Raw genomic sequence first — 15515 nt, 5'->3', positions numbered from 1 at the left:
TGGTTTAAGAACGCCTTTAAGCGGTTTTCCACCCTGGGTGGGCCAGGTGTTCCTTGCCCTCATTCTTGTAAACCCACAACCTCCCAGCATGGGTGTTATGGCCATCATGAACATGTCACAATGTTGCAGAGATTTTGTTTATGGCCAGTTTTGGGGCCAGTTTATGGCCAGATTTTGGAGGACCTGTTCCCAACAGATGATTGCTAGTTTTATGCAGTGAATATTCTTCCCTTTGTCAATTGATTGGGTTCCTGCGAAATAATTTATACTGACCCCCTACTGAAAGTGCAGGTGTTTTTTTAAAAAATCTGCTGCTCTTATGTCTCTTCAACAGCCAATGGGCATCTTTTCCATCCTTGAAGAAGAGTGTATGTTTCCTAAGGCTACAGACCTGACTTTCAAGACCAAACTCTTTGACAACCATTTTGGAAAGTCGGTTCATCTCCAGAAGCCCAAGCCTGATAAGAAGAAATTTGAAGCTCATTTCGAACTTGTCCATTATGCAGGAGTGGTGAGTTACCTCCGGACCCCCGGTCTTGAATTTTCTTGATTTTGTTTCAAATATGCTCAGCCAAAGCCCTTAGATGATATTTAAGTAATGTTTAGATTAAATGAAGAGAAGAACAAAATATATCTCAGTTCCACAAAAAAGGTAGTGTAACCATTTAGCACTCAGGAAATGAAATGGCCATACTACAATAGCATTCCATGTGCACAGAGGTCAAAAATCTCCAAATGGACTCTGTCAACCTCAACTCAAAGCAAGGCAGCTTCAGAAAGGCATGGAGACCATCAAAGTCATAGTTTCTCCCCATTTGTCCTTCCTTTTAACTTAACGTTCTGTGAGTGAGTGATTTCAATTGATCTTTTTATTGAAGATTTTTTTATTCTCCCATAAAGAAATAGTCAACGTGAAGTAATGGTCTCCAAACTATGGCCAAAAAAGGTTTCTGATGACTCTTGCTACCTCTCCTCATTTCCTCACCGGCGTATATGCCCCTTTTTCTGCACTTCTACTTCTGGATGGTGATTCTGGGTGGAACAAAAAGAGAACTGATAAAGGATAAAATAATACTTTGACCTGAAAATGGCCTGCCAGCTGTACACAGATATGTTTATAGTTCTCTTCTTTGATATCCTGGCATATTAATTATAATGATATATACAGTAAAATACCATTGCAATTGCTAGGTTTTTTTGAGTGTTCACTGTGTGTCAGAGACAGTTGGATTATTTTATCATTCTTGCCTTTAAAGGACTGATGGGGTGAAATACCATTCAATCTTTCCTTCCTCTCTGTTGCTCTCTCTCCCCATTCTTATCTCTCCTCTCTTCTACTTCTTCCCCTATCTCTCTCCCTTCTTCCCATCCTGTCTGTTCCTTTCTTTTGACAATGTTAATGATAAGAATCTTGAGAATCTTTTTGGGATGCCCAGTGGACTTTTGGAGTGTTATTCAGTACTATTACCTTAAACTGATTTAAAGGTAAAGGACCCACATAATTTCTGATTTATTAAAAGTAATGCACAGGCTGGGCATGGTGGCTCCCTGTAATCCCAGCACTTTGGGAAGCTGAGATGGGTGGATTGCTTGGGCCGTAGGAGTCTGAGACCAAACTGAGCAACATGTGGAAACTCTATCTCCACACACGCACAATAAATAAAAATACAAAAAAAAAAAAAAAAAAAAAAAAAAATAGCCAACCATGGCAGCATGTGCCTATAGTCCCAGCTACTCTGGAGGCTGAGGGGGAAGGATTGATTAAGACCAGGAGGTCGAGGCTACAGCAAACTGTGACTATACCACTGCATTCCAGCCTGGATAACAGAATGAGACCCTGTCTCAAAAAAGAAGAAGAAAAAAAAGGTAATGCACAGCCTTCTATGTTAACTTATGCAATCTTTTTTCTTTTTATTACCTGAAATGCATGCCTTTCCAAAGGTACCTTATAATATCAGTGGCTGGCTGGAAAAGAACAAAGACCTCCTTAATGAAACAGTGGTAGCTGTATTTCAGAAGTCTTCCAACAGACTCCTGGCGAGACTTTTTGAAAATTACATGAGTACTGACAGTGGTGAGTCATACAATCTTCCTTGATTTTTCAGCCTCAGAATGGAACCCATGGCTGCCTCAGCTTTTACAAAAATTCTTGCTTCTTTCCTGTGATATGTTTCTGCTCCCTGTGGTCTGAGTCGTCCTCTCTTATTAGTCTTTCTGTCTTCAGGCTGGGGATTCTTCAGGGAGATGTTACTAGTGCTCTAAGATAGATTCAAGAAGTCTGTTCCTGGCCTGCTTTTGTCTTCCACTTCACCTAGCTACAAAGGGAAAACAAAAAACATGTTTTGATGAATGATTTTTGGGGCAATAACTTATTGTTATATATATATAGTTATATAGTTATTGCCCCAAATATCTTGAAATATTCTCTTTCACAGCACTCTGTGCACTTAGGGTTATTAAAAGCTTTGTGAAGGCAGGTATTATGTCTGACTTGCTCAACTGTAGCCTCTAGCATGCAGCAAATACCTGTTTAGCAGGCATTCTATTCTGACAACTAATCTTGTTTAGTAGCTTGCAATTTAAAAAGTACTGTTAGATACATTATCTTACTCATTTCTTACCATGACACTTTAAGATATGTACAGTGTTCCTATCTTTCTACCTAGGCTTTGCCATATAGTAGATTTGTAAAATCAGGGATGCTACTTAAGAGAAGTTAATGCATATCACTGCATTTAGGATGCAGTGAAAACTTCTGCACCATCATATGATGGATTTGAAGATACTGAGCCAAAGTTGCTAACACCAGCCTCACTGAAGTAAATGCTAACCTACACACAGAGGGAAGCTCTCCACGATTTACAGCAAAAGTCACAGATCGACAGCCTCTGAGCAGAAACTGGCCTTCAAACACGTTTTGTTTGGTCCACACAAATTTAAAAAATCAGATTTCACATACGCATTTGAGTTTCCGTTTTCTTTTGAAAAATGGAAATTCTGGGGAAATAGATAATCTAGCCAGCCTGGGTTCTGATTTCCCCATGGCAACAGTACACCAACTGTTCTTTAAATGGGGTGCGTACTCTCACTTTCAAACATACCCTGCTGTTATCTTACACCCAGCTGCATGTTAACTCCCAGCCCCTATCAGGCTGATTGGTTCTCCTGACTGACATAGGGAATGGAGAGAAAATTTAGCACTTTCTGGCTTTATCAGCACATGATGACATAATTCTGGAACATGCCTGAAATCCTCTGGGCCTGCCTCAAGAAGAGATGGAAGCTATTGTGTCAGGACCCGGCTAATGTTCAGGCAGTACATTTGCCTGATTCTAATAGCTGCTAAAGTACCTCTGAGAAGTCTGTTTGATAGTAGCCACATACGCTTATGACTCCCAGTTGAGTAATTCTCTGATCATAAGAGATCAGTGAATGGTTTGGGCAGAGAATTAGAGGAGAAATCGTCTTCTAACTCTTCAGGGTGTGTACTGTGTTCTTAGGAACTAAAAGACAAGAATTGTTCAGAATGGCCTTTTTTTTTTTTTTTAATTCTAAAACACCCTCTGAAAATACTTGCCTCCAAGTTTCTGATGGATCCAAACTTTAAATTGCTAGTAATAACCATACTTTCTCCCGGGGAATCCAAATAATTTAAACCAGGGTTATAATTCTTTTTTAAAAATTAATGAAATATTCCCTTTTCATGGATGGAAAAACTGAAGTACAAAGAAGTCAAGAGTTTCACTGAGAGACCTGGGGTGTTTCAAAAGAACATTAGTGATTAAGCTTCATGACATCTGCCACCGCACAGTTGCTACTCAGGCACAGAGAATATTTTATTAGTTTTCCATATTGACAGCTACCCTATTCTGTCCAACTTGCCTATGGATTTTGTTGTTGCTGGGTTGCACATCTTAGTGACTTAGCATTATTCAAATGTTTATAAAGCTGGTTGGCCTAGCACAGGTTCGTTTGCTTCAAGAAAATGGAAATAGACTTATTATTTTTTATAAATCATGAATATAAATACATGAATGTAGCTAAAAACACAGACAATATAGAAAAACTGAAAAAAGAACATAAAAATTACCTGTAACCTCATATAGATTAACCAACTATTTACATTTTGGTATTTACACCTCCCAACATTTTTCATGTTTATAGTCACCCATAACACAGCTGCACTTAAAAACATGTATACATACTGAAGGTCATCATATATAAAATTTAGGCTTTGTAAACAAACTTTTTCTCTAAAAATATCCTAGAAATCTTTCCATATAAGTTATATGGATCCACGTCATCATTTTAAAAGCTTACAGTGTTTCACTGGATGCATATTCTCTCATAAATTAATCTCCTATGGTGTGCATTTGTGGATTAACTTTGTTTTTGCTTAATTTTTTTGCAGTGACTAAATAATGCTTCAGTGAGTATTGTTGCACAGTTGCCTGATTATATCCTTAAGGAAAAGCACTAAAAATATACATTTTGTGATAAAAGACATACATATTTTGAAGCTTTTGGTAGACATTGCCATATTGTTCTAGAACTCTGATGAATTTATGCTTCCATCAGCGAGGTAGGATAATGTGACAAAAATGAGCTTTTTACATGTTTTCATCTTTTTTTTTTTTTTTTTTTTTTGCTAGCTATACCATTTGGGGAAAAGAAACGAAAGAAAGGAACTTCATTCCAAACAGCTGCATCTCTGCATAAAGTAATTTTTAACTGCATCTATTCATATATTAATTGCCTCACAATCTGCATGTGTTATTATTTATTTGACATTTCACATCCTCAAATAAGGATAAAGTATCAGGAATTAGCAAGTTGGAAAAGTTGAAGTTTATGCTATTATAATTAAGGGCTTTATTTTTTGCTGGTTCCCACCTACAACCCCTTTATCATCCCTGCACCCATCTTCCAGCTGATGTGCATATTGACTCATAACAACTCTGAGTTGTCAGAATTGCACTTAGTGAAAGGGGAAACTAAGCTGCCTCTCTGCCCTCCTCTCCAGACTTTAGCCTCTCCCTTGCCTCAAGGGGGACCACCTATGGTGCAACTGGTGCATTTGTGTTTACAGCTCTTGCTTGCAAGGATCAGACTAAAGCTGAGTTTGAGTCACTGCTTTTCTCTTCCCCTACTGTTCCCAGCTTTCTTCACTCCCTAAAAATCTCTCAAACCAGAATTCCCATCTCAGGTTTGGCTTCTAGAGAATCTAACCTAAGATAAAGGTTTTCCACAGAGAGAGAACTTGAGAAACAATTTCTTTTTTCAAGCCATTTTATTGCCCAGCCATAACTTTGATACTGCTATCAAATTCAAAATAGGTAGAGATGATTCACAATTGAACTATGTCTGTCAAATAAATATTGACTTGCCATAGGAAAGAAATAACGTGCATTGGGTAAGCAGGAAAGAATGTTGAATTCATTATTTTACTGTTAGAATACATCTTGGCTGTGAGAGTGAGTTGCTAGATTTGGAGACATTTGTGAGGTGGATTGGTGTTTTTAGTGATTTGCAAAGTGATTTTATGTTTATTATGGTCTCCATTTTAGGAAAACCTGAATAAATTGATGACTAATCTGAAATCAACAGCACCTCATTTTGTGAGATGCATAAATCCCAATGTGAATAAAATGCCGGGTAAGAACTAGATTTCTTTGTAATTCACTCTAGGAAATAGATTTGATATTAGCTATATTGAATATCTTTTAAAGAAATATTAATTGGTGCCTTTTATATAAGGGTAGAATTTTGTATAGAAAAATGAAAATATGTTAAAAATGAGGTCTTTGGAACCTCCTCAATATTGCCATTGAAATGGACATACAGAAGGATTTCACAGAGCAGTCTCAATTGGGCAACATTAGAATGTTTGATATTACTATTTAAATTCCTCCTTGAATTTTATGCTGAACATGGATGAGCTCCCATGCCATTGTCTACAAGGGCAAACTATAATAAAAAGGGAATTGAATAATCAATTAGGGGATTAAGGTAGATATTTCAGCATAAAGGAAGTTATTTGGTCTGAGTTATCTAAATTGACCATAAAGACAGTTCCTAAATCCATTTCTAATTGTTGAGAACACCCTCTAGTCCTCCTTGCCAATGCCAACATCTTCTTCCCTCTTTCTAATAGCATTTTTTTTTATAGTTATGTAATTCTGGGCAGTGGATATATTTTGATCAGTGAATAGTTGTAGGGGGATGATGTGATAGGTGGATGTTGGTGATTTTTTTTTTTTTTTTTTTTATGTTTTCAATTCCCCAAACAAGGGTTTTACCAAAAATAACTACATGGATTGCTTTCCTTACTTCATGAGCTTGAGGATTCCCAGCCATCTCTTTGGAGTTACAGGCCCCTCTGGAGCTTGGTTTGGAGGCTGTAGGCCTCCAAGGAGTGTATATGACAAGCCCTAAGTCTTTAGAGCACTAACCACCTTTATAATATGTAGCCAGATGTTGCTGGTTCTGATTTCTGAGGTTCCTTAGTATCTTGCATTTTTACTAACCTGTAATTAAGACCCCAATCCTGACACACTATGACCTATTTTGGGAAAGTGTGATACAAAACAATGATGTTGCCGTTAGAGTTTCTGCGATACAAACACTTCATGTTCATTCACGGCTGTATGTTTTTGCCTCATTGTTTCCTATCAGCTGGATTTCTGGATGTGTCTAGGGACACTGCTTCCATCTAGCAAGGAATCTAATTAGCTGTGTTCTATTTTGGAGCAATTCTGTTACCTATTAGAGTTGCTTCCCATGGAGTCAACTTGGATTTCAGCAGGTTTGGTTTTTTTCTTAAAGTCATAAGACAAAGTCGTAAGAAAAGCTTCATGATCTAATCAAAACAGTTATTTATATGTACTTAAAGAGAATGAGTGAGTCTGATGTTAAGGTGTCATAGGATTCTACTCCCTGTATCTCCCCTTTTTTAAAAAAAGTAACAATTTGAGACAGAATCTTGCTCTGTCCCTGAGGCTAGAGTGTAGTGACTAGAGTGTAGCTGTACGATCTCGGCTTACCACAACCTCTGCCTCCTGGGTTCAAGCAATTCTTGTGCCTCAGCTTCCTGTGTAGCTGGGACTACAGGCATGTACTACCATGCCTGGCTAATTTTTTCATTTTTAGTAGAGACGGGGTTTCGCCAAGTTGGTCAGGCTAGTCTTGAACTCCTGGCCCTAAGTGACCTGCCCGCCTCAGCCTCCGAAAGTGCTGTGATTACAGGCATGAGCCGCTGTGCCGGCCTACTTTTGCCTTCTTATAGATTATCTGTTTCTGTCTGTGAAAGGGATTGGAGTGTAGAAATATGGGTATATGATTTAAGTTTATTTCTGTGACCTTGGGCATGGAGTCCTTTTTTTGTTTTCATTTTTCATGTAATACCGTAGTAGAAATTTGTGATAGGAGATGTGGTCCTTGGCTTGTTTCAGAAGACTCTCTGAGGGCAGGGACAGTGGCTTCTTGGATGGTTTTTCAAAGGCTTCTATTGGAGATTGCAGCTGACAGCTACAGTAGAGCTTCTTTTGATGAACGAGAAGGTGGCAGAAGGATGCTTATACTTCAGAATAGGACGTAGGCACTCTCATGAAAATAAGGGGAGAATGAAGTCTGGCATGTGGACAAGTCCTTCCTAAGCACAACTGTAAACAGAATGTTGTGCTTGTGTCCGTCTTCCCCTTTCCTTTTATTCCTCCTTCTTCTTATCCTTTCCCCATCCTGCGCAGAGAAGGCAGTTCTCTTTTGTGTTCTTATCACCCTTTCTGGCTGGTTTTTGGTTGGCAAATGAACGTGAGACCAGCCATTTACATTCTAGCAAAAAATGTAATCTTTTTGCCTTCCAAGAATATTTGCTTAGAAACATCTCATCTAACTGTGAATTAAGGGGCATGTTCCATTTTAAAGGAATTTCAGGGAAATCATATTTGGAGATGCCTACATAATAGGATGATTACTGTGAGTACTATCAGGCCATAAGTGAGTGAACTCCTATGACCTATCATGTGGAAACTATCCAATTCAGACTTTCTTTTAACCCAAGATGCAGCAATTGGTACAAAATCTGGGCCAATAATTTTTTTTCAGGCACAGATCCACCGTGACTCTTTTTTTTTCCAGGTATATTGGACCCTTACTTGGTTCTACAGCAGTTGCGCTGTAATGGTGTCTTGGAAGGGATTAGGATATGCCGTGAAGGTTTTCCAAACCGACTGCAGTATGCTGATTTTAAACAAAGGTAAACATACCTTCCAGGATCCAAGAAGCCTGAGGCAGTTCATTCTGTTTTCCTCCCTTTCCGAGTGTTTAGGCATGCGTTGTTTGTTTGGTTGATGTCCTCCAGACTACAGATCGATGTGTTTTGGTGGTGGGAAGATATATGATGACAGAGTTCCATTATTATTTCCCCTTAAATCCAACATCCATGTAACTGTAATATCCTTAAATCTCTATTAACAGATAATAGACCCACATATAGAAGAAATAAATACAGAAGAAACATATGGAGGCTGAATTGAGTCTCTGAAATGTTGTGTATACTTAATCGTAGCTGCCATCCAAGCACGCTGTGGCTTTACTAGCAAGCCCCTGAAAGGAAGGAAGCCAGCAGGGTATATGGCAGGAGGCAGGAGTGGCATCTTTTCTATTTCCTGGATTCTAGAAGTTTAAATTATGGGTCATCAAGTCAATTTGAGCAAAGTCTGGTAGAGTAAAAAGGGGCATATTTCTTGCTTTAGAATTAAGAGGCATATTTCTTGTTTTCCACCAACTCACCAACAGGGTGAAGGAATCCTGGAAAAGACATTTAATGTCTCTGCTTTTCAGTTTCCTTATCCATACAGTAGAGATACTTACGCTTTCCTCCCTCCCTCTCTTTCCTCTTCCAATCCCAACCCTGCCTAATTGAGCAATCAATCAAATGAGGTTGCTTCTAAAGCAATATGAAAAGTACAAACTATTATACCAATGCAAGGGATTATTGCTTGTACCCTCATTATTGTTACTAAGAATTTTGTGAAAATTGAACGTATTAATAACAGAGATAAAAATCTATATCTCCTTTCACCTCATTTGTCTAGATTAGTCTTTATTTGAATAATATGATTTCCCAACCCCAGGATTTTTTCTTCATTTTAAATTAGGTACTGCATTCTGAATCCAAGGACCTTTCCAAAAAGCAAGTTTGTGAGCAGCAGAAAAGCAGCTGAAGAATTACTTGGCTCCTTGAAGATAGACCATACCCAGTACCAATTTGGAATCACTAAGGTAACCAGAAAACTGCAAAGAATGCATTTGGAGACGAATGGGGGGAAGAGTGTGTATCTTAAAATACCTGTGAATGCTCAATTATAAGGCATTCTTCAGCTGTCATGACCATAAATAACACAAATAGATCTTAGTTGAAGGTGAAAACTTCAGTGCTGTTTGAGAAAAATATTCAATGTTTTTTAAACCTCAGTTTTGACTACATTTACATTTTTATAATTAGTCATCTAAGCAAATTTGTGCCAAGATATAAAATACTGAATCAACCTGGTGTTGTGAGAAAATGTGTATATATCAGAGCTGGAAAAAGGTGAATTGATTTCCTAGAGCTAATGGCTTATCTATGTGTGAACTGATTCATCCGCAATATTCTTTTAGGGACAGTATTCTTTTAGGGACTAATTTCTCTGAGTAATTTAAAACTTCAAAGGTAACCCACTATTAAAAAAATTAATCCAAAACCAATTGCCTTAAATGTGATTCCCTAAATTCTACTTCATCTTAGATGAGCTTGGGATTCACGTATTTTGGGAAACTTCTAACTAATCAATAGATTTGGTCTTATCTGGCAGTCAACGTCAGTTTGTTCATAATGACATCCATATAAGGAACAAATTGTTTGAAGGAGAGTTGGAAAATTCAGGATAAAGGCCTCATAGAATTAGAATTCTGTAGTATATGGTTATAAAACGCTGGCTCCCACATTTTGAGTACTTGGGAATCAGTTTCTGCTGTTTATTGTTTCTGCTGATTTTCACTGATGATGCCTTCCTTCCTTGTGTGTTTAGTTATTTTTGCTGTATACTACTCCTCTGGGCCAAGACTGACATGAGGCAAGTGAAGCTCCTAAGGCACAAATTTCAAAGAGGCTTTCATTCTCAGGGTTGAGCAAGTGAGGTTGAGAGGCACACACTCTCAGGGCACTCTCACACTTAGTGCCTCCATAAAATGTGTGCCTTAGGCACCACACTCATTTCACCTTGTTTGTTAGTAATTATTCTTGAAAAAATATTTTTGTGGATTATTTGATGCCTTAGACAAAAGTGCCTTACTCTAGAACAGACGTCAACAAACTACGGCCCAAGAGCCTGGTCCTATTTTTAATATATTGTCCACTAGCTAAAAATGGTTTTAGATGGTTCATGAATTGTTTAAAAGACAAGAATATCCTAAAGAGATTGTATGTAGTCCATAAAGCCTAAAAATATTTACTCTCTGATTCATACAGAAAATGTTTGCAGAACGCTACCTGGTCCTTTGGAGCACTGCAGGCCTGAACCCACCTTAAAACTTAAACCAGGCTCCCTGAACAATTGAGACATTATTAATAGATAAGGGGAAGAATAGTTTACATTCTTAAGCAAACAATAGAACCACATGATTTAATAACATTTTTTTTTTCACATTTTAGATTTATAAAATCAAACTTTCTAGGGTGTAGATTTTACACATTAAATAAAACTTACAAGAAATGGAATTGATACATTTATCCCTAGGAACACAACAGTTGATCACAGGATCATTCAATAAACATTTGCTGAATACCCATTATGAGTAGAGCTAACATCTGACTTTTCTTTTAGGTGTTTTTTAAAGCTGGGTTTCTGGGTCAACTGGAAGCAATGAGAGATGAGAGACTATCTAAAGTCTTCACATTGTTCCAAGCCAGAGCACAGGGCAAACTGATGCGAATCAAATTCCAGAAGATTCTGGAAGAAAGGTATTGTATGCCCACCCTGCACCCCCACTGCTAGGGTAATAGTGTGCCTTAACCAGTGCAACTAATCTCATTGTCTTATAGTAGGTCAAGAGCTGCCTTCTCTGGTTAGGCTGGGCCTTAAATATTTTTAAATCATAATATAACAAAAAGACAGAGTGCAAAGGGCTTTTATTGCTCTATTCAACCAAGTATAGGCATAATTCAGATATTTCTTGCCATGCTTTCAGGCTTCCCTTTGAGAGAGATTTTTATATTCTGAGAAGTCTGGATCTCCGAGAGCGGTGCGACTCACAATTTATATCAGAAGCAGACCTGGAAAGGTTTGCATATATCCCACAGCCAACTCTGTGGGGAAGTATGCTTCAAAGACCGAGGTGTTCTGACCCCTTTGTTACGTCCCGTGGGTCAGAAACTGTGGCTGTTGTTGACATGTAATCATAACTTTCTTACTTTATTTCAGACAGGTTCACTAGGGACATTTATCACCATGCTTGTACATTCTTAGGCATTGGTTTTGTCTGTTGTTTAATAGAATCATGGAAAGCAAGCTAGCAAAATCTCCAAACAAAGGGACTGTGAGCAAGGGATGCTGAAGTTGTATTTATTTTTCCCTTAGCATATATTGTCTTCTGAAGAGAGGTCTACAGATCTTGGTGTAACTTGTTTAATTGACAATTTGTTAATTCTGTTTTTTCCCAAGAGAAAATGGTTATTACATGGTGATGTCAAAGATAATAGAGAGATGACTCTTAAGGGTCTTCTGTGACTCTCATATAGTGGTCAGTGTGGTATGGGAGTTTGGGGGTCAGGAAACATGGCTTTTAGGACCAGTTGTGTAAACTTGGGTAAGATTCTTAATTTCTCTATAGTTTACTTTCTTAATGTCTGAAGTGAAACCTCTATGATCCATTCTCTCTAAATTGTGACTTAAAAATTACTTTGAAAGATCTCAAGCAAATAAAAAATACAAAAAATACTATAATACATACTCATGGAGTCATCATGAAGGCATTTCAATTCTTAACATTATTAATTTTTTATTTTTGTAGAAACAGGGTCTCCCTATGTTGCCCAGGCTGGTCTCGAACTCCTGGGTTCAACAATCCTCTTGCCTCAGCCTCCCAACGTGCTGAGATTACAGGCATGGGCCATGGCACCCAGCCAACTCTTAACATTTTTTTTCTGTAATTGCTAACAACATTTAAAAAAATTAACATACATAGTTGAAGCCCCCATATAGTTCTGCTGTAATCCAAGTCTTACCTTTTCCTTTTCAGACCCTGAGTTTGTGTCTCTCATTCCATGTTTTATATATGTCATATAAAAGTATGTTTTCATACCTTTGCTTACTCGATAGGCAGATATCCTTAAAATGTGACATGATTTTACATGTGCTTAGTCTTCATGTAAATAATATTTTGTATATATTGTCCTAAAGTTTGTCTTTTATATTCAGTATTATTCTTTGAAATATATCGATGTTAATGAATCTAGGGCTAGCTTATTGATTTTAACTGCTGTATAGTATTCCATTATATGAATATATCATAATTTATTTATCCATTTTCCAGCTAATATAAATTTGTTATTTCCTTTTTTTTTTTTTTTTGCCAGTAACTTCTGCAGTGACATTTTTGTAAATGTCTCCCCATTCATATATATAAGAGTTTCTTGAGGGCATCATTACTCAAAATACTCCATTTTCTGATAACAGTTTGTGGATAGCAGCTGGTCTGAGGCACACACTTTGAGTGTCGCTTCTCTAGGGCATGAATTAATAATAGGTTTTAGGTCACACACAACTTCAACTTTGCAAGATGTTGCCAAATTGCTTTCTAATATGCCATATTCTCCACCAGCAGTGTATGAGAGTCCCGTTGTCCCATGTTCTCACTCACTTGTGGTATATCAGCCTTTAGAAACTTTTGCCAAATGTCTTCATATTTCTGACTTTGGGGAAAGATATCATTTCCCTTTAAAGAATGATGTTCAGTGTAGTTTTTTTTGTTTTGTTTTGTTTTGTTTTTGTAGAAATGACTTATTGTACGAAGGACATTCCTTCTATTTTATTTTGTTAAGCATTTTTATCAGGAAATTATTTAATCATTTATCTGCATCTATTGAAACAATCACATGGTTTTTCTGAATTAATCTATAAATGTGTGGAAATATATTAACAGATTTTTTAAAAAGTTAAACTTACTTTGGTTAAGAAATATTTTCATACATTGATGGGTTTGATTGTAATATCATCATGAGATTTTTCATCAATATTCATGAATAAGATTGGCCTATAATTTTCATCTGCTGTGTTATCTGAATTTGAATCAAGGTTATCCTAACCTCATAAACAGTTGAAGAATGTTTTCTCTCTTCAAAACATGAACCAGTTTATAACTGGTCTTTGACTCTTTGGTAGGCATTGCCAATAAAATAATCTGGATCTGGTGGTTCTTTTGTGATAGGTCTTATAATTTTGATTCAATTTATTTATTGGTTACATGTCTAATGAGATATTTTCTTCTTGAATTAGTGCAGGGAAGCTTTCTTTTATTAAAAAAGAAATTTTACATTTCTTTTGAATTTTTCAATTTGATCGATTTATTTTATTTTATTTTATTTTATTTTTTATTTTACTTATTTTATTTTTTGAGACAGACTCTCTCTCTATCACCCAGGCTGGAGGGCAGTGGCATGATATCAGGTCACTGCAACCTCTGCCTCCCTGGTTCAAGTGATTCTTGTGCCTCAGCCTCTTGAGTAGCTGGGATTAAAGGCGTGTGTCTTCATACCTGGCTAAATGTTGTATTTTTAGTAGAGATAAGGTTTCACCATTTTGACCAGGCTGGTCTCAAACTCTTGGCTTCAAGTTAACTGCCTGCCTTGGCCACCCAAAGTGTTGGGATTACAGGCATGAGCCACTGTACCTGGCCTTATTATTTTTAAATCTCTACTGTATCTATATTATATTCCTAGAGCATAATCCTAAATTATTTATGTTTCTAGAGTATTATCATTCCTAGTATTGTTTTCTTGTGCCTTCTTTCCTTTTTCTTGACCATTCATGCCACATCTTTATTTAGTCTATTTAATAAACCACTTAAACTTTTTTCTAGATCATTAATTTCTGATCTTACCTTTATTCTTTTTTTTCTTCTACTTTGTGTTTATTCTTTTTCCTTTTTCCAACTTTATTCAGTTACCATTGACAAAAATTGGATATATGGTGTATAATCTGATGTTTTGATATATGTAGGTATTATGAAATGATTACCACAATCAGACTGATTAATCCTCACCTTATGAAGTTATCTTTTGTGTGTGGTGAGAGCATTTAAGGTCTACTCTCTTAGCAAATTTCCAGTATACAACACAGAATTAGTAACTATGGTTACCATACTGTATATTAGATCTTCAGAACTTACTCATCCTGCGTAACTGAAACGTTGTGTCCTTTGAGCAACATCTCCTCATTTTCCCTATGGCCTGGCTGCTGGTAACCACCATTCCACCCTCTACTTCCGTGAGTTTGACTTTTTTAATATCCCACATATAAGTGAGATCATACCATATTTGTCTTTGTGTGCCTGGCTTATTATACTTAGCATAATGTCCTCTAGATTAACCCATGTTGTGAAAAATGACAATGTTTTCCTTTTTAAGGTTGAATAATATTTCATTATATATTTATGCCACACTTTATTTATTTGTCAATGAACACTTAGGTTGATTCCATATCTTGGCTATTGCGAATAATAGTACAATGAACATGATAGTGCAGATATGTCTTCAAAATTCAAATTTCATTAGTATTTTAGGATTGATAGATCCTATGGTAGTTCCATTTTTAATTTTTTGAGGAGCCTTCGTACTGTTTTTCTTAATGGCTGTACCAATTTACATTCCCATCAACAGTGTACAAGGGTTCCCTTTCCCCACATACTTGCCAACCCTTATCTTTTGTCTTTATTAATAGCCATTCTAACAGGTGTGAGGTGATATCTCATTGTGGTTTTGATTTGTATTTCCCTGATAATTAGTAATGTTGAATATTTTTGCATATACTGTTGGCCATTTGTAGTCTTTTGAGAAATGTCTATCAGGTCATTGCTAATTTTTAATGGGGTTGCTTTCATGCTATACAGTTGAATTCCTCATATATTTTGAATATTACCCCTTTATTGCATGTATAGTTTGCAGATATTTTCCCCCATTCCATAGGTTGTCTTCTTTTTGATAGTTTCTTTTGCTGTGCAAAAGCTTTTTAGTTTGATGTAATCCCATTGTCTATTTTTGCTTGTGTTGCCTTTGATTTTGGGGTCACATTAAAAAAAATCGTTGGCAATTTATTGACCAATGTCAATAAACTTTTTCTCCAAGTGTTCTTCTGGTAATTTTACAGTTTCAGATCTTAAATTTAAGTCTTTAGTTCCTTTTGAGTTCATATTTGTATATGGTGTGAAATGAGGATCCACTTATTCTTCTGCATGTGGATATCTAATTTACTAACACC

The 15515-nt window shown here is 36.7% G+C and overlaps 1 protein-coding gene across 1 annotated transcript in view; it reads left to right on the top strand.

The window, feature by feature from the left end:
• Positions 1 to 15515, top strand: part of MYH15 (myosin heavy chain 15) — a gene marked incomplete at its 5' end in the record, with an annotated part of 128320 nt that overhangs the window by 45644 nt on the left and 67161 nt on the right. Inside the window, 7 exons of the mRNA XM_031661601.1 lie at positions 335 to 511; positions 1942 to 2074; positions 4653 to 4720; positions 5568 to 5655; positions 8137 to 8254; positions 9159 to 9282; positions 10866 to 11002. Of these exons, the coding sequence (XP_031517461.1) occupies positions 335 to 511; positions 1942 to 2074; positions 4653 to 4720; positions 5568 to 5655; positions 8137 to 8254; positions 9159 to 9282; positions 10866 to 11002 (845 nt within the window). The remainder of the gene's footprint in view (positions 1 to 334; positions 512 to 1941; positions 2075 to 4652; positions 4721 to 5567; positions 5656 to 8136; positions 8255 to 9158; positions 9283 to 10865; positions 11003 to 15515) is intronic.

Source organism: Papio anubis, chromosome 2 (genome assembly GCF_008728515.1).
Source record: "Papio anubis isolate 15944 chromosome 2, Panubis1.0, whole genome shotgun sequence".
Taxonomy (NCBI): Eukaryota; Metazoa; Chordata; class Mammalia; order Primates; family Cercopithecidae; genus Papio; species Papio anubis.
Note: the sequence above shows the minus strand (reverse complement) of the source record. Positions and strands in the feature narration are given on the sequence as shown.